Source organism: Mastomys coucha, unplaced genomic scaffold, assembly GCF_008632895.1.
Source record: "Mastomys coucha isolate ucsf_1 unplaced genomic scaffold, UCSF_Mcou_1 pScaffold8, whole genome shotgun sequence".
NCBI classification, from domain to species: domain Eukaryota; kingdom Metazoa; phylum Chordata; class Mammalia; order Rodentia; family Muridae; genus Mastomys; species Mastomys coucha.
Genome location: NW_022196914.1, coordinates 79,430,921 through 79,454,292, shown reverse-complemented (window position 1 = coordinate 79,454,292; position 23,372 = coordinate 79,430,921). Strand labels below are relative to the sequence as shown.

At 37.6% G+C, this 23,372-nt stretch overlaps 1 protein-coding gene across 1 annotated transcript in view; it reads left to right on the top strand.

The window, feature by feature from the left end:
• Positions 1-2,293: 2,293 nt before the first annotated feature.
• Positions 2,294-23,372, top strand: part of LOC116083328 (homeotic protein ocelliless-like) — a 125,930-nt gene continuing 104,851 nt past the window's right edge. The window contains 2 exon segments of the mRNA XM_031360107.1: positions 2,294-2,401; positions 6,443-6,645. Coding sequence (XP_031215967.1) covers positions 2,294-2,401; positions 6,443-6,645 — 311 coding nt within the window.

The following is a 23,372-nucleotide window of genomic DNA, read 5'->3' as shown; positions in this document are numbered from 1 at the left end:
TTTACTTCAAGAGTGCTCGCCATCAGACTGGGGGGGGGGCAGCGGCCAGCGCCATCTTTGAGGTGTGGCGCTTCGCAGCTCTCCACACTTCTCCTCCTTCTCTTCCTCCACTTCTTCATTATCATCTTCCTTCTCTTCTCCTCCCTTTATTTTTTCCTTCATTCTTGTTGAAGGACTGTATCTTAGGTCAAAAGATCGTTTTAGTGGTTGAGAAAAACTTAAATATTGACATTTGCACACTGACTATCTCCATAAAATATATTGGCTTGATTTTTCCATTCTAATTTTCTGACAGTCCCTAGTTATTTATATGGATCCTAAAGTTCTTTCGTTTGACCCACAAGGAAGCTACTTTCTGGAATATTCTCTTACAATAGTTTGAAAGTGAGTCCGGATGATTCAGGTTGCTCTGATTGTGAGCCTTGGTGTATTTTTATGAATCTGAATTTATTCAGAATGCCAAAGCAATGAAAAATTTGAGATCTTGTAAAAATATTATAACCTCTGAGAACACTTAAATATAGCATAAAAAGCTTAAGGGGTGTGAGAAAGTCTAATCAAAACACAAAAGTCGTATGAAACCGAGAAGATAAAAATAAGGCACAATAGAGCTTCCTTTGCGTTTACTTTATACCAACAATTCAATGCTATGTTTTCCTTTTAATATTTATTTGTTTTCTTGTTTTTATAATTTAGTTTAAAGTTGTGCTCAAGGTAAGACGACAGATTAGAAGAGGGCTGTTTGGTAAGAAAAAAGTAAGGAAAAAAAAAGTGACAGAAGGGGGAATATATTTGGAAATGCACACAGATGTTTACCGATGGTGAGAAGTGCTGAGAATTGATCAGGTGATGTTGCACTGGAAAGAAGTGAGTCAAGCTTAGCACGGCTTCAGCTGAGGGAGCTTCTGGGCAGCAAGAGAGAGGGTGGAACCCTGAGCTCAGAGCTAACCACATGGTCCTTCTGAACTGAGTCTTACTGTCTTATCCATCCGGTCCCCAGCACAAGCCTATATCCCTCAGTGATTTCTCCAGCAGACTGGTCAAAAATGAAGAGGAAACCCGTTTCACTACTCCATATGATGCAGAGAGCAGAGTTCCAGCACTGACTTGAGAACCTGATGTTTAACTTTGAGCTACTCACCAGTCCCTGAGGGAACAAGCCCACTGTGGGACCCTGAATTTATCCTGCCCCAGTCCTAGGGTGTTAGATAACCCCAAGAAACAGTGTGGAGAGTAGGAGGGTTGGCCATTGTCAAGATGAAATGTGCTAGAGTCAAGAGGCTGAGTCCAGTCAGTGAAGTATACAGAGACAAATTTCGTCAATGAAGAATAGTCCTCGAGTTTGATAGCTCTGAGCTCAAGGCCCGCCAGTGGAACCACCTATCTATTATAGATTGCTGGAGAGCCCAGACACTCTATCTATAGTTGTTTCCCTCCAACTTGGTAATTGATGTTAGGAGATCGTGAGAGTACAAAGACATGAAATCTGTTTAGATCTCAGATTTTTGGTAACAACCCATCCTCCAGAAAATCTGGAAAACAGCCTCCAACCAGAATATCCAACCTAGGAGGCATGATTTGAGGAATCTTGGTTGAATGAGACAATTTGCTCATCTCACAGATTACAAAGTAAATTATGAGACTTGCTTAGGTCCAGATGCTCAGAGAAGAAAAGACAAGTCTGGTGGACACTAGACACTTGTCTGAAATAAGCTTCACTATAGGAAACTAGAAATTGTAGGCTAGATAAGAGCCCTCAGTTCACCCAAATCCCCTGCACCTTGCATGCTGACAGTTGCCAGTTTTTGAGGACCCAGAAAGAAACTTTCAACACGTAAGTTTTCTTTTTCTTTTTCATTATGCCCGTTGTGCCTCTTCTTTTCCTCTTTTTCATATTTTTTTACTCTATTGTACTGAAAATTTATATTAAACAATTATACTTCATATATTCCTCTAATTTTATTAATGCATTTAAAAAATATCAGGCAAATGTTTTTCTTTTATTTTTTCCTTATTTTTCTTTTTGTGTCCACCTTTTCTTTCCTCTATACATTTATTTTTTGTATCTTGTACAGTTTGATGTGGTTGCTGTTATAGCAGATTTTCTCCAGCTTTCCAAGTGGTCTCAAGGATTGAGTACACAGAGAGAAGGTCCTCATGTAAAACTAGAAGATATGTCCCCACATAAGGATGTTCACCTTACCAGACAGAAACACAAGAATTAAAAAATAAGTCAACATGACTCCTCTAAAACAGTATAAGTACTAAATTAGATGATTCTGAAATAGGTAACATGTCAGATGAGAACTTTATGAATTTACTATTGAAAGATGATTTACAATCTCAAGGAGACGAAGAACAAGCATATGGATCCAATTTAGAACCTGGAGAGGAAGAACAGGTGAAAAAGTCAGCAAATTAAGTAAAATTCTAACCAAGTATGTATCTTGCAATGCACAGTCACTGATCTGGATATATATACTTGATGGTGTAATATTGGCACTAATATCTTGGGAGTAACCAACACCAGTCTGACTGCATTTAAGCTCTGTTTAATATGAGGGAAGTTAAGTCTGGTACTACAAGAACTTGTGACTGATTGGGACATCTACTGTACAAGATAAATACAAGAATGTATACAAAAACATAAAGATGAAAACAAAAACATCACTCATATTCCCTTATACTGAGGGATAGTCCATTATGGTAGCTACTCCCCATGCTGTTGCTAAGCACTGGGAGTGTGGTTAGTCTGAAATGAGGAGGATTGCTTGTGTAAAATGCTCATCAAACACCATAGACTTAATATGAAACATGAAAGAGCATAAAATAGTCTACTCCTATTTTATAAATTGATCAAAGAGTGAAATAACATTTTAATATGTTGGGTTAAGTATAATAACCTTATTAACTAAAATAAATTTTACTTGTCTCTCAATTTTTAATTAGAGACATTAGAAAATGTAAAAATTAGACATTAGAAAATTAAAAATTGTCAGACAGTGGTGGTGCATGCCTTTAATCCCAGCACTTGGGAGGCAGAGGCAGGTGGATTTCTGAGTTCAAGACCAGCCTGGTCTACAGAGTGAGTTCCAGACAGCCAGGCTACACAGAGAAACCCTGTCTTGAAAAACCAAAAAGAAAAAAAAAGAAAATTAAAAATTACAGATGTAGCTTGTATCAAGCTGGTCTGGACACTGTTGGTCTATAATGTATATAGATTTTTATATAACACATTATGCATAATGCATATTTTCTTATGCATTAGAAGATACCTGTAATTACAGGTTTATTAAATCAGCAATTCCTAACTGTACCCTAAATACTTACTCTTATACCTAGAGGTAAGTCTATCTATCACTGCAACAAAGAAACTTCTCTTTTTTGGTAAGCGGAGACTGTTGAGGAAAACCACAACTGGTCAAAATGAAGAGAACAACTATTCATGGTGTGCCCAGCCCCAGAAGATATGTCAACAGTACATGGCAATTCTTGCATCTAAAGCTCAGATAATGTTGTGGGAGAGGAGGTGGAAAGATAAGATGGAGAAGAGAGAATTAGGCCACCTGCTGTGAGATTGTGACTACTAGAAAAGACAAGGATGGCTCACTCATGACACCTCAACAATATGGCTGCCTAAAAAAAAAAGACCTGAACAAAGACAACACCAATAGTTGTGCTAATGTGGAAGGAGGCAATCTCAAGATTAAGAGTTGGGGCAGAAGGCACCCTTAGACAAAGAGTTAAAGCTAACTAATAATGCTGAGAGTTGAGGATTACTTTTCTCCAGGGATTAGCCTCACAATTCCTTATGCAATACATAGTTGTCAGCCCTGACATTATATAGTACAACTAACACTAAATAGACTCAGAAGGTTGTATCTACATACACATACATACATACATATGTACACATTCACATATATAATTCATATATATTCATATGTATGTATATATTAAATGAAAAAGTAGGCCATGAATTTGAGAGGGATTGAAGAGAGGGAGGTGGGAGGATTTGAGAGAGGAAGAGAAAGGTGGGGGAGGTGTAATTAATTGAAAAATAATTAAAACTTTAAAAATGGAATAGGCTGGAAAGATGACTCAGTGGGTAAAAGAACTTGCTGTGCAGTCATGAAAGGTTGAGTTTAGATCCTCCAAGAACCTACATAAAGAGCTGACTATGGGTTCAAGGACATCACAAGAAGACCTATGGAGTAAACTACCCTGGGCCTATGGGGGCTCACAGAGACTGAACCACTAACCAAAGAGTTTGCAGGGGCTGGTCCTAACCCTCTACACAGATGTAGCAGATGTGCAGCTTGGTGTTCATGTGGGTCCCCTAACGATTGGAGAGACACTGTCTCTGACTCTATGCCTGCTTTTGGCTTTCTTTCCCCTAGCTGGACTGCTTGTCTGGCCTTAGTGGGAGAGGATGCACATAGTCCTGATGTGCAGGTTAGTCCCTGTGAAGGGGCTTCTCCTTTTCTGAGGAGAAAGGTAAGGGGCATGGGGGAGGTGGGCGTGAGAGGAAATAGGAGGAGAGGAGGCAGGTGGGGCTGTGATCAGGATGTGAAGTGAATAAATACAGTAATTAATAAAAAGGTAAGGATCACATATGTTAAAAATAGGAACTTTACAGGGTTGGGAAAGAGGGGAGTAAATAAACTCAGTTTGATAAAATAAAGAGGAAGAAAGAAAGAAAGTATAGAAAAAGGAAGGAAAAAACTGACCATGGCAGTATGTACCTGTAACCTCAACATTGAAGGCAGAGACAGGTGGATATAAAGGGCTTGCTGCACAGGCAGCCTTCTCAAGACAGCAATATAGGAATAGTTCAATAAAGACACTTGACTCAAGGCAAAAGACTGTCAAAGATGAAGGAAGACATCAAGTGTCCTGCTCTGATCTCCACATGTACTTACTGCTTCCTCACCAACACACAGATGTACCTTCAACCCTTCCCGTGTGTGTGTGTGTGTGTGTGTGATTGTATATGTGTGTGTGAGTGTCTGTGAGTATATGAATGTATATGTGAGTGTGTGTGAGTGTGTGAGTGTGTATGAGTGTGTGTGCGTGATTTTGTGTGTGACTGTGTAGTGTGTGAGTATGTATGTGTGTGTGAGTGTGTGTGTGTGTGTGTGTGAGAGAGAGAGAGCACCTACTCACTTGTAGTTAAATTGTGTTTTAACAAGCTTTTTTAAGCAACAAGATTAATAAGAATGTTTCCTCATGCAGCTAAGTGATACCATTTTCCTAGATACCATTCATTTTAATGCGTTAACTAGCATTCTATTTTTTCCCACTGTCAGTAGCACATTTAGTCAACAAACTCCTTATTTGGGATATTAAGGTTGTTCTCAGTGTTATCTGACGGATCTGATTGTATGTAACTCTTTCTCTGTATCAGCTTATTTATTAGGTAATCATTTCCAGAAGTGGAATTATTATGAATGTTTTGAACATTTTAAAGTCTTTTATTAACTAGGGCCAAATTTCCCCCAGAAAAGCTGTCTCTTTGTTACACCCTCAATATAAATGAATAAAGGTATTCTTTCTTTTGGCACCTCCTTTTCCTATTTCTTCAAATTTTCTACAGGGTATTGGCTTGGCTCCAGAGAATCAAAATCTCACATAGTTTCACCTGAAATACTTCAGTTTTTATTTCTTCAATGACTTATGTTTTCTGAAAAACCTTAAAGTCTGCAAGTTTCATTTTTCTGATATACCATGCAGTGGTCTGAAGGTATTTGGAGGTGCAGGCTCTAGGTGGCAAATGAGTTAATTGTGTACTTTAACTGCACCAAGTCCAACTTTCTACAAAAGATTTCATATTTCTAAAAACGTTTAAAATAATTGATCTTTCAAGTTGGTAGTTTGTATTCTTTTTGTTTTTTTGTTTTTCATTTTGTTTTGTTTCGTTTTGTTTTGAGACAGGGTTTCTCTGTAGCCCTTACTGTCCAAGAACTAGCTCTGCAGGGCAGGCTTACCTCAAACATAGCGATTCTCTCTGTTTCCAGAGTGTTGGTGATTAAAAGGCCAGTGCCACCACTGCCCAGCTAGTAGTTTTGATTTTAAGGAACTATTTCCTTCACTTTTTCTGGCATATCCATTCAGCAAAGCAGCCTTGTCCCCGCCCCCGCCCCTCTGTACTCCCAAGCAAAAATATCTTTAAAAGCCTCTTCCTATTTCGTGTAAAATGAACAGTGATCCAGTGGAGTTCATGGGCTGTTGGAGTGGTATTTACACCAGTGGGTCCACCGAATAGCAGAACATGCTGTTTCTGTCACGTCACACGCAGGCCAATCTGATAAATGTACCTAACTCCTCTGTTGTTTCAGGGACTCTGAGTTATTCTGGTAGGCCTTTTTCATAGCTGCGAGTGGAAGCAGCATCACAGTGGGGTTTGACTGTGCTGGCTGATTCTCCCTGTTGGTTTGCCTAGGGTCAGATTTGCTCCTGGAGCACCAAGCGCTACAGCTGGCACGTAGCAGGTTTTGGCTGTGGTCCAGGTCGAACCTTGTTTAGAGCACAGGAGAAGCAGGCATATATTATGTATTTCCTTACCGGCTTTGATTTTTCTTTGTCTACCTTCATTAATGTTCCTACTTGTTCGGACAACTTGAAGTTGAAAATTGTCGTTTTAAGGTAGGGATGTGGGAAGAGGAGCAATCAGTGCAAGACAAAAGTAGTGGCTCAGAGGGTTTCTCAATAGCGTCGTTGCTTGTTTGTTTATATATAATTATAACTGACTCAAAATAAACTCAACTGGTTATGAGGATTCCTAACGACTTTATTATAACTACATCAGATGAGCAAGTCATCTTAAAAATACATTTTGGACACAAAAAGTTTATTTTTTATTTTTTTACTTTTTAAGATTTATTTATTTATATGAGTACAATGAAACTGTCTTCAGACATACCAGAAGAGGGCACCAGATCCCATTACAGATGGTTGCGAGCCACCATGTGGGTACTGGGAATCAAACTCAGGACCTCTGGAAGAGCAATCAGTGCTCATAACTGCTGAGCCATCACTCTAGCCCCTACAATAAAGTTTTCAATAGTGAATTTTAACTGGGAATTGAAAGGTACACCCTAAGGATACATTCATCTTTTCAAATGGAAAATCCTGTCAAAATATCTCGCACACACAATAACATTACCATGCCATTTTCTCGAATGTTTTTCTCGAATGTAGCTGTTGTGTGACACTCTTCTTTAATTATTAATTAGTTATGTACAGCTATGATTTTTTTATTGTGTATTTCCATCTCAAATGCAAACTGATAAAAATTTCAGAGAAAAAATGGTGTCTTGTGTTCTCTGATATCAGCCTCGGAAAAACAGAAGATTACATTTATTTTGAAGTTAGTGTAATAAAGAGCTGAGAATGGTGAAATCTAATGATCAAGCAATGAAACTCTGTGTATCAGTAGGATAGTGCTTATGCAGCTGGTCCTGGTGCACAACTCTCAAAAATGCCAGTCATTGATTTTCTCCTTTTGCCCATACTTGTCAGCTAATCATTTTTCAGTCGGCTAAGTATTTTGTCTGTTTGTTTGTTTGTTTCTAGGATAATAAAAACTGAACATGGCTGGCTATAGGAGCCAGTCATACTAGTAAAAATTCCATGAATGCATCAATTTTTACACTTAATGTCACTGAAGATTTTCTGTAGTATATATCTGATAGGAACTTAGTGAAACCAATAGACTGGCTCCTATAGCCAGCCATGTTCAGTTTTTATTATCCTAGAAACAAACCTGACAACAGGTCATGTGTATTCCATGTCTGGGAGGAGAAAAGAGATGGTCAGATACTTTACAATGGGAAAACTGGAATTACAGATGGTTGTGAACCACCCTGTGATGTTAGGAGTGGAATCCAGATCCTCTAGAAGAGCGGCTAATGCTCTTAAGTATTGAACCATCTCTCTCTCTCTTTTTTTGAATCTATCTATTTTTTTCTTTTTTAAGTTTTATTGCATTATGATGAGAAAAGTTACATGATTTCAATTTATCTGAATTTGTTAATATTCAAAACATATTTTAAGTAAATAGAATTAAATCACATTCTTGTTTCCATTTTATACCCCAACTCCTCCCAGAGACCCCTTCAATACCTACAATATCTTTCTTGTCATATTCTCTAAAATTTATAAAATATTAAAATAATGAAAACGAGTATTATAAAAGTTGTTTGATATAAAACAACAATCAATTTATCAGTCTTATGTAGATGCTTGTCTACAGCAATATTGAAAATAAATATGTTTTTCTCAATATAAATTTTAAATAACTCCAAACATATTAACTGTATACTTCAAAATAATACATCACTACTAGTATTTTCTTAAATGAACATAAATATATAAAGTCTTTTTGTTTGTTTGTTTTATATTTAGTAGAGCTTAAAATCTTGGCTCTTACTGTGGTACAAGTCCAAAATAAGAACAATTTTTAGACATTGGATTTCATTGTAATAAGGCTGTACTTCAATGACCCTCACATCACCAAAGGATTTTACCTCATTGTAGCTAAGCTGAGAGTTGACAGTTCTGCTGCTTCAAGGAATGAATTGTAGGCACAATTTTTGGATACAGATTTCCTGCTATGGTCAAAGCTATTTGACTTGAGTAGTGACTTTATTCTCAGCCCACAGAGAACAGGTTACATTCATTTAAGAAATGGTGTAGGTATTAAGATGGTCTATCCATAAAGTCACTCACCAACTGTTTCAATGAACAATGATTCTGCTTGGAGGGTGGCACAGACATTAGGTGAGGGTAAGAATCTGGTTCATTGGCTGTGATGATTTTGAAAAGCATTAGTCTCAGAGTAACTTATAAAGTCCCCTTCTTCAAAATTGATACAATAGCTACAAACATCAGGCATAGCATTGGGTCTCACTCTTTATTGTTCTCTTACAAGCTACCCCCCCCAAGTTAATTGTCTATGTTTCGTTTGGCTGTATAAATACTTTTGAAATATGTAAGCTGTTCTGAAAGCCATAGTATAGTATAAAAACAGGAAATAAACAATACTACTAATAGAGAGGTTGAGATAGGAGAAACAAGATTTCAAGACCATTATGTGGTACAAACACTGTCAGGTACAAACAAGCAGAAAGTATATATAGATTGTACAGTATTGGACCTGTTTCTCCAATTTCCAAATTAGAGAGACCACTGGATGATAGCCAACAAATTTATAATTCCTTATACCTTTGAATTTCAATCAATTAGGATGTGTTGATTAATATGAAAATATTAATTTTCATATTAAGAGACATTAAGAAAAAGTAATTGTTACTTCCTGTTATTTTTGTTGTTAGAGGAGGAATTATGTTTGTGTGGGTTTGTTGAAAGATTACTTTCTTGCTTCTTCTAGGGTGTAGTTTTGCTCCTTATGTTGGTGTTTTCCATCTATTATCATTTGTAGGGCTGGATTTGTGGGAAGATAATGTGTAAATTTGGTTTTGTCATGGAATATCTTGTTTTCTCCATCTATGGTAATTGAGAGTTTTGCTGGGTATAGTTACCTGGGCTGGCATGTGTGTTCTCTTAGGGTCTGAATGACATCTGCCCAGGATCTTCTAGCTTTCATAGTCTCTAGTGAGAGGTCTGGTGTAATTATATGTTACTTGACCTTTTTCCTTTACTGCTTTTAAAATTCCTTGTTTAGTGCATTTGGTGTTTTGACTATTATGTGATAGGAAGAATTTCTTTTCTGGTTCACTCTATTTGGAGTTCTGTAGGCTTCTTGTATGTTCATGGGCATCTCTTTCTTTAGGTTAGGGAAGTTTTCTTCTATAATTTTGTTGAAGATATTTACTGGTCCATTACCTTGGGAGTCTTCACTCTCTTCTCTACTTATTATCCTTAGGTTTGGTCTTCTCATTGCATCCTGGATTTCCTGGATGTTCTGAGTTAGGGGCTTTTTGCTTTTTGCATTTTCTTTGACTGTGTGTCAATGTTTTCTATGGTGTCTTCTGTCTGTGAGATTCTCTCTTCTATTTCTTGTATTCTGATGGTGATGCTTGCATCTATGACTCCTGATTTCTTTCCTAGGTTTTCTATATCCAGGGTTGTCTCTCTTTCTTATTTCTTTATTGTTTCTATTTCCATTTTAAGATTCTAGATGGGGCTCATTTCCTTCACCTGTTTGATTGTTTTCCTATAGTTCTTTAAGGGTTTTTTCTTGTTTCCTCTTGAAGTGCTTCTAGCTGTTTACCTGTGTTCTCCTGTATTTCTTTGAGGGAGTTATTTATGTCTTTCTTAAAGTCCTGTATCATCATCATGAGAAGTGATTTTATATCTGAATCTTGCTTTTCCTGTGTGATAGTGTGTCCAGGACTTGCTATGGTGGGAGAATTGGGTTCTGATGATGCCAAGTAACCTTGGTTTCTATTGCATATGCTCTTATGCTTGCTTCCTGCCATCTGGTTATCTTTAGTGCTACCTGCCTTTGCTAAATCTGACTGGGGCCTGTCCTTCCTATGATCCTGGCTGTGTCAGAATCTAGCTGTCTCTGTGATCCTGTGATTCTGGGATCCTGTGATCCTGGGCGTGTTAGAGCGCCTGGGAGTGGAGCTTCCTCTGGGTGTTGTGGGACTGGCCATGGAGCTGCCTGAACCATCTCTTTAGTCCCAATAATAATGAAAAGTTCTATATTAATTGTGGTGAATTTGTAATACGAACAATGAAAGTATGATCATTCAAATCATTGTGACTGATGCTACATTTCCTAATTAAACATTTCTATTAACTATAGTGCAAAGATTATGGGAACATTAGAATTTACACAAAAAAGGGCTAGAATGATAAAGATCTTATTGTTGTTATGAAAATACTCTGGAATCTATTTGTATCCATTTAATTGCTCACTCAGTGATACCTCGTGAGAACTTGTGTGAAAATCTTGCAAAGTAGGGCAGTTATCTATGTATCTTTGAAAAAGAAAACTCAACCAAACAAACAAATAAACAAAAAAACAAAGACCAGTTCTCCTCTGTTAGGCATCAACATAGATGAAGTAGTGAGAAAGAAGGGAACACTTTCCCATCCAGCTAGATCACCAGATCACCAAATAAACGAGGGCAATTAATGGGGTGGAAAACCTTTCAACCAGATTGCCCTCATATGCTCAACAATAACTCTTTTACGTTTTCAGATGAGATAAAGAATCTTAGTAATTTTGTTAAAAAGTAGGGGTTTTGAACTGGGATGTGAGTCTTTATGAGTATTTGTGAAGAGTATGGTCAAGGCAACTTATATTAGAAAGCTTGCTTTCAGTTTTAGAAGATTAGTCAGTGACCATTTTGGAGGGGAGCATGGTGATAGGTAGGCTGGGCACTGGACCAGTAATGAGCAGTAGCTGATAGGTTACATTTGATCCACAAGCAGGATATGGGAGAGAGGAGAAGGAAGACAGGGAAAGGGTGGGAGGGAGAATGAGAGAGAGATGGGGAGAGAGAAACAGAGAGGGGAAGGGATAGAGAGGGATAAGGTGGGAGGGAGAGAAAATGGGAGAGAGAGAAGGAAAGGGAAATAGAGAAGTGGAGGGAGAAGGGGAGGGAGAAGGAGAGTGAGAATGAGAGTGAGAGTGAGAGGGAGAGTGAGAGTGAGAGGGAGAGGGAGAGGGAGAGGGAGAGGGAGAGGGAGAGGGAGAGGGAGAGGGAGAGGGAGAGGGAGAGGGAGAGGGATAATAAGTTTTCCTACTCAGTGGAAGGAAGTTGAGAATAGAAGCACAAAAGCCCTAAATAGGTGTTTATTAATTCAATAAAATCTATCAAAGTTTCAGTTCCAGAATTTCCTCTATTCCAACATGTACATTTCACTAACAGTGAAACTGAGGAACAAAGCCACTGAGACATTTGCTAAGGCTGCAGTCAGATGTGGGTGGCGTGAGAATTGCATGCAGCTCCCAGACCACTGGCCTACAGTGCCTCCACAGAGCAGCTTCAGAGATGGGCTGGTGTAGAGACCTACACCTTCAGTGTAGGTCTCTATTGCTGGTCTGTCTTTTGCTGCAAATCTCTCTCTTTGATTCTCGATGCTTTAAGTTTATGTTTGTGATTTATTGCTCAAAACTGCTTTACTGTTTACTGATGGAAGGCATGAACATTTATGTGGCATTTTTCTGTACTATGAGAGTGCTTTTCAGAGGGGGGTAGGAAGATTTTGTAATTTAGAATAGAGATATGTGAAAGACAATATATTGTATTTGAATCCTCGCACCAGCTCTATCCTCTCCCCTCAACCCTATCCTTGGTTTTCCACAGTTCCTGGTCTCACTTAGTTTTTTTTTTCTTTTTCTTAAAGAATTCTTTTGCAGCAGTTCCCATCCTTGCCTGTGTTTCCTTGACAAAGACTCCTAGGAAAGCAGCATTTGAAAGCTTCAGTATGGCCTCTAATCTCCTGCCTTATCTTTGATATTTTGCACACTGAGTTAAAATATTGCTACATTTGTGGCCTGGGATCGTCCCTGCTAATTCCATATGAAGTCAGATTGCCAAAGAACTCTTCGAACTCCCCTAGTGAATTTGCTTGGTGAGCGGTTCTGGACTTGGCGTTTTAATCTCTCCATCAGGATCAATGTGATCCTGCATTAAAGCCAAGGTCAAATGGGATAAGCAGTTGAACTTTCTCCCTGGTTTTGCGTGGCTTGTTGAGACATGTAACCTCTCTAGGCTTGGTTTCTGCTTTGGGGAGGAATCTGAAGTCCAAGCAGATGTTTCTTTCCTTTTTCTTCTCTCTCTCTCTCTCTCTCTCTTTTGAAAACCTCTTTTTCATTTCACTAGGCAGAGTGTCAAAGAAGCAATAGGGGGGTAGATGAGGCAGGGGGGAGAAGGTCACTGTTTTCTTCGCTAATGTTGCAAAATGAGAGCTGTTGTGTTTGTTTTATCTGTATTTTCTGCCAATTGGGCCACTGAGAACAAGAGGTTGATTCTAAAGACTGCTTCCTTCACATGTCAGCACTGGCTATAGAATGAAGGCCTTTGAAGAAACGCCAGCACAGCAGCTATCTGACCCCTTTAGATTGGGGAGGAATAAAACCTTTAAGTAACCAGCTGCCACATTTTAGGGCTTTTCTATCTGATGCTGTCAATGTAAACGAGCCCCTTCTTCCAAAAATACTCAATTTGGTTTTTGTTACTATAACTTATGAGTCAAACAGTAGCCAAGAAGCTGTTCTTCTAATGCTGTCTTGTACTTTCTTAAATGAAGCATCATGCTCACATTATCTTTAACTATAGGTGACATTTATAGAAAACTTTATGGTTCTGTCATTTCACATGGCCCACTAACAAGCCCCTTAAAAACACTTGTCCTTTAGTAACCTCAAGCATTTGGCTTGGGCTTCAGAACAGCATGTGGACAACCTATCAGACTGGCTGTAATGTTTGAAGGGAGAATGCTCTGCATTTGTTTGGATATGCCTTTCTCTGCCTGAAGAAAATAGCTTTAAAAACCAACTGGTAGTTCATGTTTTCTATAAGTCTATGGGTAACAGTAAATAATTGTCTCTCAAATGGCACACATATAAGCATAACAGTGAATGCAAAATATCAGGGACACAGTCTGTACACTTCACGGTTGGAAGGGGATCCTTGGAAGGAGACTACCAAGACTTCTTAGCTATTATAGCCAAGAGTAACCACCGAATTTGGTGGAAAAGAAAGCTAACATTCCACCAAGTAATCTTGTTTTGTCCTTTTCTGACATCAGCTTTTCATCCTTAGGTGGGGAACATTTCTGAATCCTGGATTTATCAGATGCTATGGCAGGTACTGGACAGAACAGGGTTTTTGCTTCTCTTTCCACATTAACACCATACAATAGGTATTTAAAATGTCCTATTAGCAAGGCCCCAACTCCCAGGCTTCTGATAGAGTTGTTCTGAGAGGCAGGCTCAAAGAGTGACACCATTTCTTTGTAAAAGAGCCCCTTGGGATTTTGAGGGAGCAAGGTTGAGAACCAGGGCAGCTGGAAAATTTAGAGGTTGTTATCTACCTATGTTAGACATTTTGATGAAATTAGAGAAAGCCTTCAGTTACCAAAGGAACAGCAAAACACTCAGCCATTTCCTATTTGGTATGCTTTAAGTTGTATAGCTTTAAAGATGGAGATTTTTAAGTGAAAATGAGATTTAAAATTGGCCAATGTTACAATTTACAATAAGAAAACTTTTCTAAATATGATCTTATGATCATATTTTTCCCACTTCAACTGAGTTAATTTGAGTTTCATTTGTCATTTGCGCTGAACAGATTTCTGTTTAAATGCAGAATGAGTAACATGTGTTTTTTTTCAAAGTGAGAGATAGGTTGGTGGTCAGAAACACCTAAAGACTTCATCCAAAGGCTAGCTTGAGTGGAATAATTTAGATGGAAGAGACATACAAGAAAATTTTGGTACAGGGAGTAATTCATTGATTTTTCTAGATATTTTCATAGATAGTGAAGGAAAATTTTTAATTTTGAAAATCAGTTTAAATCCTACCTCAACTATTCACTAGCAAGATGATCTTAAATATGCTACCTAGTTTTCTTACAGAGTCTATTTTATATGTGTAAATGAATTTCATCAAACCCACCTAGTTCTATGAAGAAGTTTTAAAGAGATACTGTACAGTACATATATTAGAAAACTAATATTTTTACTAAGCCATTAGCATAGATTCCCGGAAATACCCAATACAACTGTTCTGAATACACTCAGTCTACTTCTCCTCCATCCACTGTAAGTTATCAGATGACTAAGACAAGATACAAAGTAGGGAGTATTTGAAACCTCTTGCTTTTGTGAGGGATGATATGGTATGATGGAATGAGTAAGGGATAGCCTCCCAGCCCAGACATTGATGGTTCCCTTGTGTCTTATCTGCCAAATGTGAGCCCTAATTCTCTATTGGCTCACCTTTCCCAACCTTGCTGAAAAATAACAGTGGTAGAAATAATGAAGAAAGCAATTTCTACATTGTATTGCAATTCTTCATTGTAGTAATGAAAGACAGAGGGGCTGGGAGAAGGGTCTCAGTTACCTGCTAGAAAATTTGGAAGCAGAGTGGCAAGGGCATATTTATTCAGATCCAGGCCAAGAGTAGTACATGTATATTATGGCACAAAGGGATAGCTTGCAATTTGCTGTATCTTTTTTATTTTTTTTGAAAGCCATAGCAATAAACAGTCATTCTAGGAAAAAACATGAAGCTCAAGAACATTTTTGGATGTACAAAATGAAGAATCCTAAAAAGAATGACCTACATTTATAAATGGCATCAGAATTCTCATTTGGGAACAAGGAATTGAGCAAATTATTGCTTTAGTTAAAGACCATCGCCTACCTTGGGCTGGTGTGTTTATAAAGTGAGTCCAGACCATTTCATTTCTGTTTGCTTTTGTTTAGGTTTGTTTTTTCCGTTGTCTCGCCCTGGGTCTAAAGAGAGCCTGCACATAATAGAAATGGCATGGAGCTATTTTTTTTTTTAAATGCAACCAGAGGAGGAGCTAGCATTGAAGAGCAGTCAGCACAGAAATAAACAGTATCTACTTTCATGACTTGAGTTTTGTAACAGTTGGATGCACAGAAAGTTTCCCACCCAATACAGACAAGGAATTGTTGCCCTCTGTTCATCCTCTGACTCTATCCATGTGCACCTATTGACACGTGTATGTCTAGTGCCGGTAATGTTCACTTTTCTCCCAGTGTGCAGGTTTGGATCCACTTTCTTTCTGGATATATATCAAAGTCAGTCTCCAGCCTGTGGTCTAGAGTTTAGTCATAGCTTGATCTAACTTCTGAGCAACAATATTAAGCTTATGATTTCTGAAATGTTTACGTTAGCCCTGGCCATGCTGTTTACTGCAGTTGTTGACACTAACACTCTTCCGTCCAGATGAGAGAACACGAGCAGTAACTGAGATTGTTTTGTGTTGTAAGTTCCCCTCGCAGATGTCCTTAAGTTAATGAAAGCCAGAGTGTATTTCTTTCTCTAATCACATGATCGGGGAGCCAAGGTTGTTAGGGACTTGCAGAAATGCTTTATTTCCCAAGGTTAACAAGTTATGGGGAGAAAAATAATGTGAGACATCCTTAGACATTGCCTTAATGGATTAAATGGTAGCTTGCTTTTTTGAGCCTATCCCGAAGAGGCTCCTCAAAACCTTGTATGTAGAAAAACACCGGATTTTAGCAGTGTCTGCTTTGGTATTTCTTTGTAAACTCCAAGGATAATAATTGCTTCTGGTATGTGGAGCAAGCACTGAATTCAAGTAGTTTTCAATCAGAGAGGAAAAAAAAGCTGCTTTATTTTCATACTTTTGGCTCCAGCAGACATGGTTTGGAGCATGCACTGCCGATCTTAGAAACACACATAGAGAGAACCTTGCTTCATTTCCCCTTTTGGCTTTCATTTGCTTAATATTATACTAATGGACAATTTGGGCCAACTAGAGAGACAGAAAAAAAAGGGCAAGTTAAGACAAGGGTGATTTTAATTAACTAACTCTTTTTAAAGCTGCTGAAATCGGTCCCTTACTTTAGCTACACTTTACCATTAGAACCAGACAGAGCCCCCAAACTATGGGAATTTATTTTACTCAAAGTTTTTCAAAAGTCAACTTTTCAAAAAATGATGCGTTTACAAGGGTACTTTCACTTCCCTTGAGAGAAAGGTAAAGTGTTTCATCTTTACAACATCACACAATGGTCTTGGAGGACCCCACTGCCTATTCCACAGCGGAGGGCAACATTACGATGGGATCTTGCTACAGAAAACAAAATCAAATTTTCAGTCTTCATTCCATGAAAATTATCTGCTTGATACCAGGATCAAGAGACAAGAAGACACTGGAATAATAAGACACAGGAAGTTGGATTGTAGATTGAGCCTCACTATAACGGGACTTGAAGTGCACTAAGTCGGAGATTTGTTTTAACCTTAGCTTGAACCACAAAATATTTTGTATGTAGCACACAACTGTTTGATTCTTCTTTGCTCGTTATTGTAGGTAAGAAGTCTTTTATGGTGAACATACCTGATATATCGAGTCAGCTACTTTTTCCTCTAAAACCTTTTATTTTAGTTATTAACATGTATGGTTTTTTCTCTCTGGCAAATAATATGATAAATACTTGGAAAAATCCTATGTACTGGTCCTGTCAATGAGGCCATTGTTCTCCAGTGTCCGTGTCTTTATTGATGACAATCTTTTCAGGTGACTACCTGTTACATGTCTACTTGTTATAGAACAGTAAGAGTAAAGCATCTTTCATAGCTGTATTTTTCTCCTATCCTATGCTCTGTTCTTTCTAGCAGATCTGAAGATTCCTTCCTTCCTTCCTTCTTCCTTCCTTCCTTCCTTCCTTCCTTCCTTCTTTCTTTTCTTCCTTCCTCTCTCTCTCTTTCTCTTTCTTTCTTTCTTTCTTTCTTTCTTTCTTTCTTTCTTTCTTTCTTTCTTTCTTTCTTTCTTTCTTCCCTCTTTCCATCCTTCCTTCCTTGCCTGTCTTCCTCCCTTTCTCATCTCTCCTTTCTTCCTCCCTCCCTCCTTCTTTTGTTTCTTTCTTCTACCCCCACCCTCCATATTGGAGATTAAATCTAGGGGGCTTCATGCATGTTAGTCAATGTTTTACAGCTGATCTAGATCTCCAATCTTTCTCTGTGGTAGGAATACTGTTGTATGACATCTTTAGATACAGAAACTGGCTAATAGGTTTGTGGTTTTCTCATGTAAAGTGGAACTTAATTGCTAAATAACAGAGCTGGATCTTAATCCAAGTTCTATTTGTGGATGCCCTTTTCCCGTGTTCTAATTATAAGTAGAGATAAGACAGTTCTCATGTAAGCTCCAAATGTTGTAGGTTGAGCTGTGCAGATTAGCTCTTTTGGATTGAAAAAGTGTTTCCATTCTAGAAATTCTGTAAATTCCCATACTTGCAAACTTTTGCTTTCAATGTGATGCTTTTCAGTCAGCAAAATTACTTATGTAGATAATTTGGAAAGATTTTCAAAGAAAAAAATGAAATTTATCACTTGATATATTTGGTATGAATATGAGACATATATAAATCTTCACAATAAATATTATCATATAGGCTGTTTTCTATCTATACTTATTTAAAACTCATTAATAGTGGCCATCTCTGTTACTGTTTAATATTTTATTTAAATTATTTCCCCTGAAATACTTTATGGTTTTAATCATGGAAAAGTCTTCACAGTCATTTTGAATCTGATGAGTTCTGTATTTTTAGATTGCAATGTCTCATTGTCATTTGAGAAGCTGTGGCTTCTTGCATCTATCAAGGGATAGCATTGTAACTGCATCAGGATGTTTGCATCATTGGAAGGGGTTTGAACTGTTGCCATAATACATGCACAATCAAGTTAATAGGCACAGGTCCTGCATCATAGAACAATGTGGTTTGAAATAGAGAGTATTTGTACGCTTTTATCCTTTTGTTTTCCTCTCACAAAAAAGAAGAAAGGAAACGAAACGAAAAGAAAAGAAAAAAGAAGAAGAAAAACAAAAGGAGAAGTACTATCTGAACTCTTAGAAGTTAAGCAAGCATATGCCCAAAAGTGGGAAAACTTATTGGTTCCTGGAGAAACTTGGCCATCAGTTAGATTAAAACAAAACAAAACAAAACAAACAAACAACCCTCCCCCCACAAAACATTCTCAACCTCCAAACAAGTAGCAAGTGTGTATGTAGTAAGGAACTGAGGAAGCCCCAGCTCTGTAAAACAAAATGCTTCAGATGCCAGAGGAAATCCACTTTGGTTATTGTATTATAAAATCACATATTTATCCACTGTTAATAACTAAGTCTTACATTCCATGCTAAGGACTAAAGCCCTTCATTTTCTTGTTGAAATGTTGGAATGATTTTTTTTTTTTATGTACTAAAAATGAAAACAAAAAGTGCTTCTCAATAACAGAATGAAATGCCCCTTCACTCCCTGCAGGCTTCGGTTAGTGCTCAGTGTTACCTGTTACCCTGGACCTCATCATTCTGGGAGAAGAGTCTAGCTTACGGGCCAAACTTCCTAGAGGAACACTAGGTCCTACTATTTGCAAATAGAATACCATTTAGTTCTGGCAGCACAAAGCTTTCTGGTTCAAAGAGAAGACACTTCTAAGGCTTCTTGGACACCGAGTAACTCTTACAAAACAACATTTTGATGAATTAAGTGTAAATGAATCAGAAACATATGGATTAAATTTCCTTTGAAATATGCATGCCTTTTCTGAATTAGGGGTAAGTTTGGCAAAATGTATTTTGCTAAACCCAAAATAATTGTAAGAAAGCTCAATATTTTCTGAGCATCCCCAAATTGTGCTGGAATCTTATTTTCTTTAACTATTAATTTATGTTCAGGCTTAATACCATTAAAAAAAGAAAAGAAAATAACATTAGTATGATCTCTAGTTACTTCTCTGAATATGTGCTTTCTTAAGTAATTGATAAAACCCTTCAAAAGTATGTGTCCAATTTTCTATTCACATTTTCTTTCAGTAGAAGAAACATACTCTGTTGTCCCTGTCCCTAATTCTGCAATCTTAATTTCACATCTTATTCAAACTTAAAAGTACTTTGCAAACTGTCTAGAAATTTCCTCCATGCTGTGGTCATTTAGAAAGGCATAGATGAGAAAGACTTTTGCATACACGGAAGAAGGAGACATCAGGTCCCAATTTTGTAGAAATGACTTAGTGAAGCCCAGTGAGCAAGTGAATTGTGTAGCTCTGCACCATTCCGGTGCAATCAAGTTCAATCAAGATGTCCACTCTTGTTTGCGCTCTTCACTGTCATACAACAGACAAGGAAGTTAGCCCAATTGATTTTTACTAAGTTTTAGGATCCACTTTCAACCTTTGTTTGACTCAGTCTTTCTTAATCTATGCTGGGAAGGGACACAGCATAGGTATTCCTTGCATTAGCTCTTTTGTATGCAGCATTTAGTCCTAGATTTAAACTATGGAGTTCTAGATTAAGGGCACAAGACTTTGTAGGTTTTTTGTTTTGCTTTTTGTTTTTGGATATGCTTTTAGCCTTTCTTCTCGAAGCTGTGATCAAACAAGTCTACTTCATGTTCTCCTTTGAACCAACCCTCCTTCTCCAGGTCCTCTGTACATGTTGTTCTCTTAGCTTGGAACAGTTGGCATCTACCACCTTCCAGACATCCTTGGCTAATCAGACTTTGCTTGTATATCCCAGTGCAAATATGACGACTCTGGAGCAGTCTTTCTTAAACAGATGGGTCTCTCCTTTTATATGATTGTTCATTTTGGTACTTAACAAAGAACCTAGCACACAGTAGGCATTAAATAAATATTTATTGAATCAATGAATAAAATTGAGGAATTAGGTAGTCTTGCTCTCCTTTAGGGCTATGGCAGAAGTATATTCAAGTTTAAAAAATGAAGAAAAATACAATACTTAGTGTCTTTGCTTTTGAAGGTTCTGATTTACTTTAAAAAATATTGTTGTACCTTAGTATTTTTCCTCCAAATATTTCAAGATGCAATAAATCAGAATTTATTTATATATGTTTCTAATCCAGTTTCATAGGATGTTTCTATCCGATAGACTTGAATTTCCAAGTCTGGGGTAATATCATCTTGAATGCATGTGATCTCACCTGAGAGAGCTAAGCAGAATCAGGCCTGGTGAGTACTTAGGTGGGAGATTTGAATTTTTAGGATATGTGTTCGGAAATTGTCTATTTTTTATGGATGGACATACTTAAAATTGGTAAGCTGGTACTTGGTTACATTTTCCAAAATATGTTCCATAGGAACTTATGGAGCATCTTGTGGGATGTTGTGGGTGTTAAGTGGGTAATTTAAAGTGTTTTAGAAAGCTCTGAGATAAACAGTGAGGTACAGATTACTCTTTCTCCACAAAATTCTCAACAGATAATTGTGTATTAATTTTATACCCAATTTTAAAAATAGTATGGAGAATGCAGTTTCTAGTATGTTTGTGTGTCTACATGTTTATCTCTCTGTGTGCTATTGTACATATATATTCAAGTGTATGTACATGTGGTCTATATATGTGTATGTGTGTACATGTTTATCTCTGTGTGTGCTGTTGTGCATATGTATTCAAGTGTGTGTGGATATGGTCTATATGTGTGTATATTTGCACAAGCATGCGAATGCGTGTGTGTTTGTGTGTGTGTGTGTGTGTGTGTGTGTGTACACATATGGAAGACTGAGTTTGACTTTGGGTGTCTTTCTCAAACTCCTCACGCCGTATTTTCAGGGAAGGATCTTTTGCAAAACCTGGAGCTCAGCAAGTCACCTAGGCTGACTGGACAGCAAGGATCCTCCTATTTCAGCCTTTCCAGTGCTGGGATTACAGGTCAGGCTGCCACATCTGGATTTTATGCTGGCAATCCAGACCAAGGTCCTCATGCGTGCACACTAAGTACTGCAGTGACTGGCCTATGTCCTCAGCTCCTTAGGGGTTTCTTTTAATTGATTAAAATAGAGAACAGCAAGGTGGAGTCAGGGTTGCAAAGACTAATTAGTCAACAGCACCCAGAAAAGAAATAGAGAAGAAACAAGTGGTCACAGGGAGCTGTCAGCATGTGAAACTTGTCTACTGAAATCTCCGCTGGTCCCAAGGAGAAATCTGGGCCAAACTTGCCCATCACTGGTGTACAGAAAGAGTTGTGTTGCATATAAAGACTGATGAATTTGTTCTTGATAACTCAGGATTAATGTTATTATTCATACAATTGCAACAGGCCATAAGAAGTGGAAACTACCCATTTTATTTACTCATATTAGGTCTCATAGAGGATTGCAATGTCCCTTAGCTCAAGGAAATAAAAAAATTGACAAATTACTAATAGGAAATGTGTTAGAAACCTCAAAATTCCATGATAAACATCAATCATATTAATAGGAAAGGTTAACATTTTTCTATCATTTGGCAATAAGCCAACAACAGCAACAACAACAATAATAGTAATAGTAATAATAATAAATGTCTGTATGTTTTCTGTACAACCAAACTCAGTTACCTGCTGGTAGTAACTCTAGGGGCACTAAAATAAATGACATCTGACAGATGCTTTTCATTTTGCAGAATTTGGAAACAAAGGTATATACACCATACCTTTGACATGGACTCAGGGTTTCAATGGACAACTGCTTTAAGTTCTGGAAAGGCTGATTGTATTACTACACACTTATTGGAAATAATGGCAATTATGTGGTTACCTGCTCAAATTCAGACTGATACTATACCTGCATATGTATCCAATAAGATGAGGTAATTCTTTGTACACTAAAATATAAAACACATTGCTGGTATACTACACAATTCCACAGGACAAGCAATTGTAGAAAGAGCCAATGATACCTTAAGAGAGCTGCTTATTAAACAAAAAGGAAGAGTAAGCCCCTGCACCCCCAGGGACGGACTAAATAATGCTTTGTTAACTCTAATTTTTTTTAAAGTATTGGTGAAAAAGGAACAACAGCAGCTGAGAGACACTAGGTTATCCAAAACCAAAACAAATAACCAACCATACCATACCATACCAAAACAAAACAAAACAAAAATTCCCCAAAACCAAAAAACACAAAAACCAACTGAGGAACTAGGCCAACCAATGTACTTACTGTAGGGATGTGCTGACATTAGAATGGAAACCTGCATTAGTTTTAAGATGGGGACATAGCTATGCTTATGTATCTACAGGGAATGAAAAAAATATGGTTACCAACAAAACTTATAAAGATTAGACCTGACCAAGGAAAACCTCTTTTCAGCTGAGACATGAATATCTACACAAAGCAAATAGTCCAGGTGATTCACTCTCACAGACTGTCTCAGTTATGGATTCTCTAACATGCATGCAAACCAACTTCAAGAGGGTTAGCCAGAATGATTGATCAGACAGAGACTGTACAACACATAGATTAGACAGACAACACAGAGTCTGGAAAACACATAGATTGGTCAGACAAGACAGAAACTGGATTACTGTTACAGGTAGCTTTTTAAAGACTAACCATTTTTTTTTTTGTATGACCCAAACAAGAATGTTTTGCCTAAGTTCAGCAGGAAGCAATTATAAGAAGATGCTGTCCTGGTCCCTTAAGTTGGAGTGGATGGTTTTGGTTGTTTGGTGTGCTATGGTTGTTATCATCTAGGGTGGTAGATTGTTATTGGTGATGATCATGGAGGAAACAAAATCAAGTTTAAATTAGGGATTTCTCGCCTCTATTTTTCTTATATATATATATATACATATATGTATATATGTATATATATATATTTATTTATTTTAGATATTTTCTTTATTTACATGTGAATTTCTCCATTCCCAGTTTCCCCTCCAAA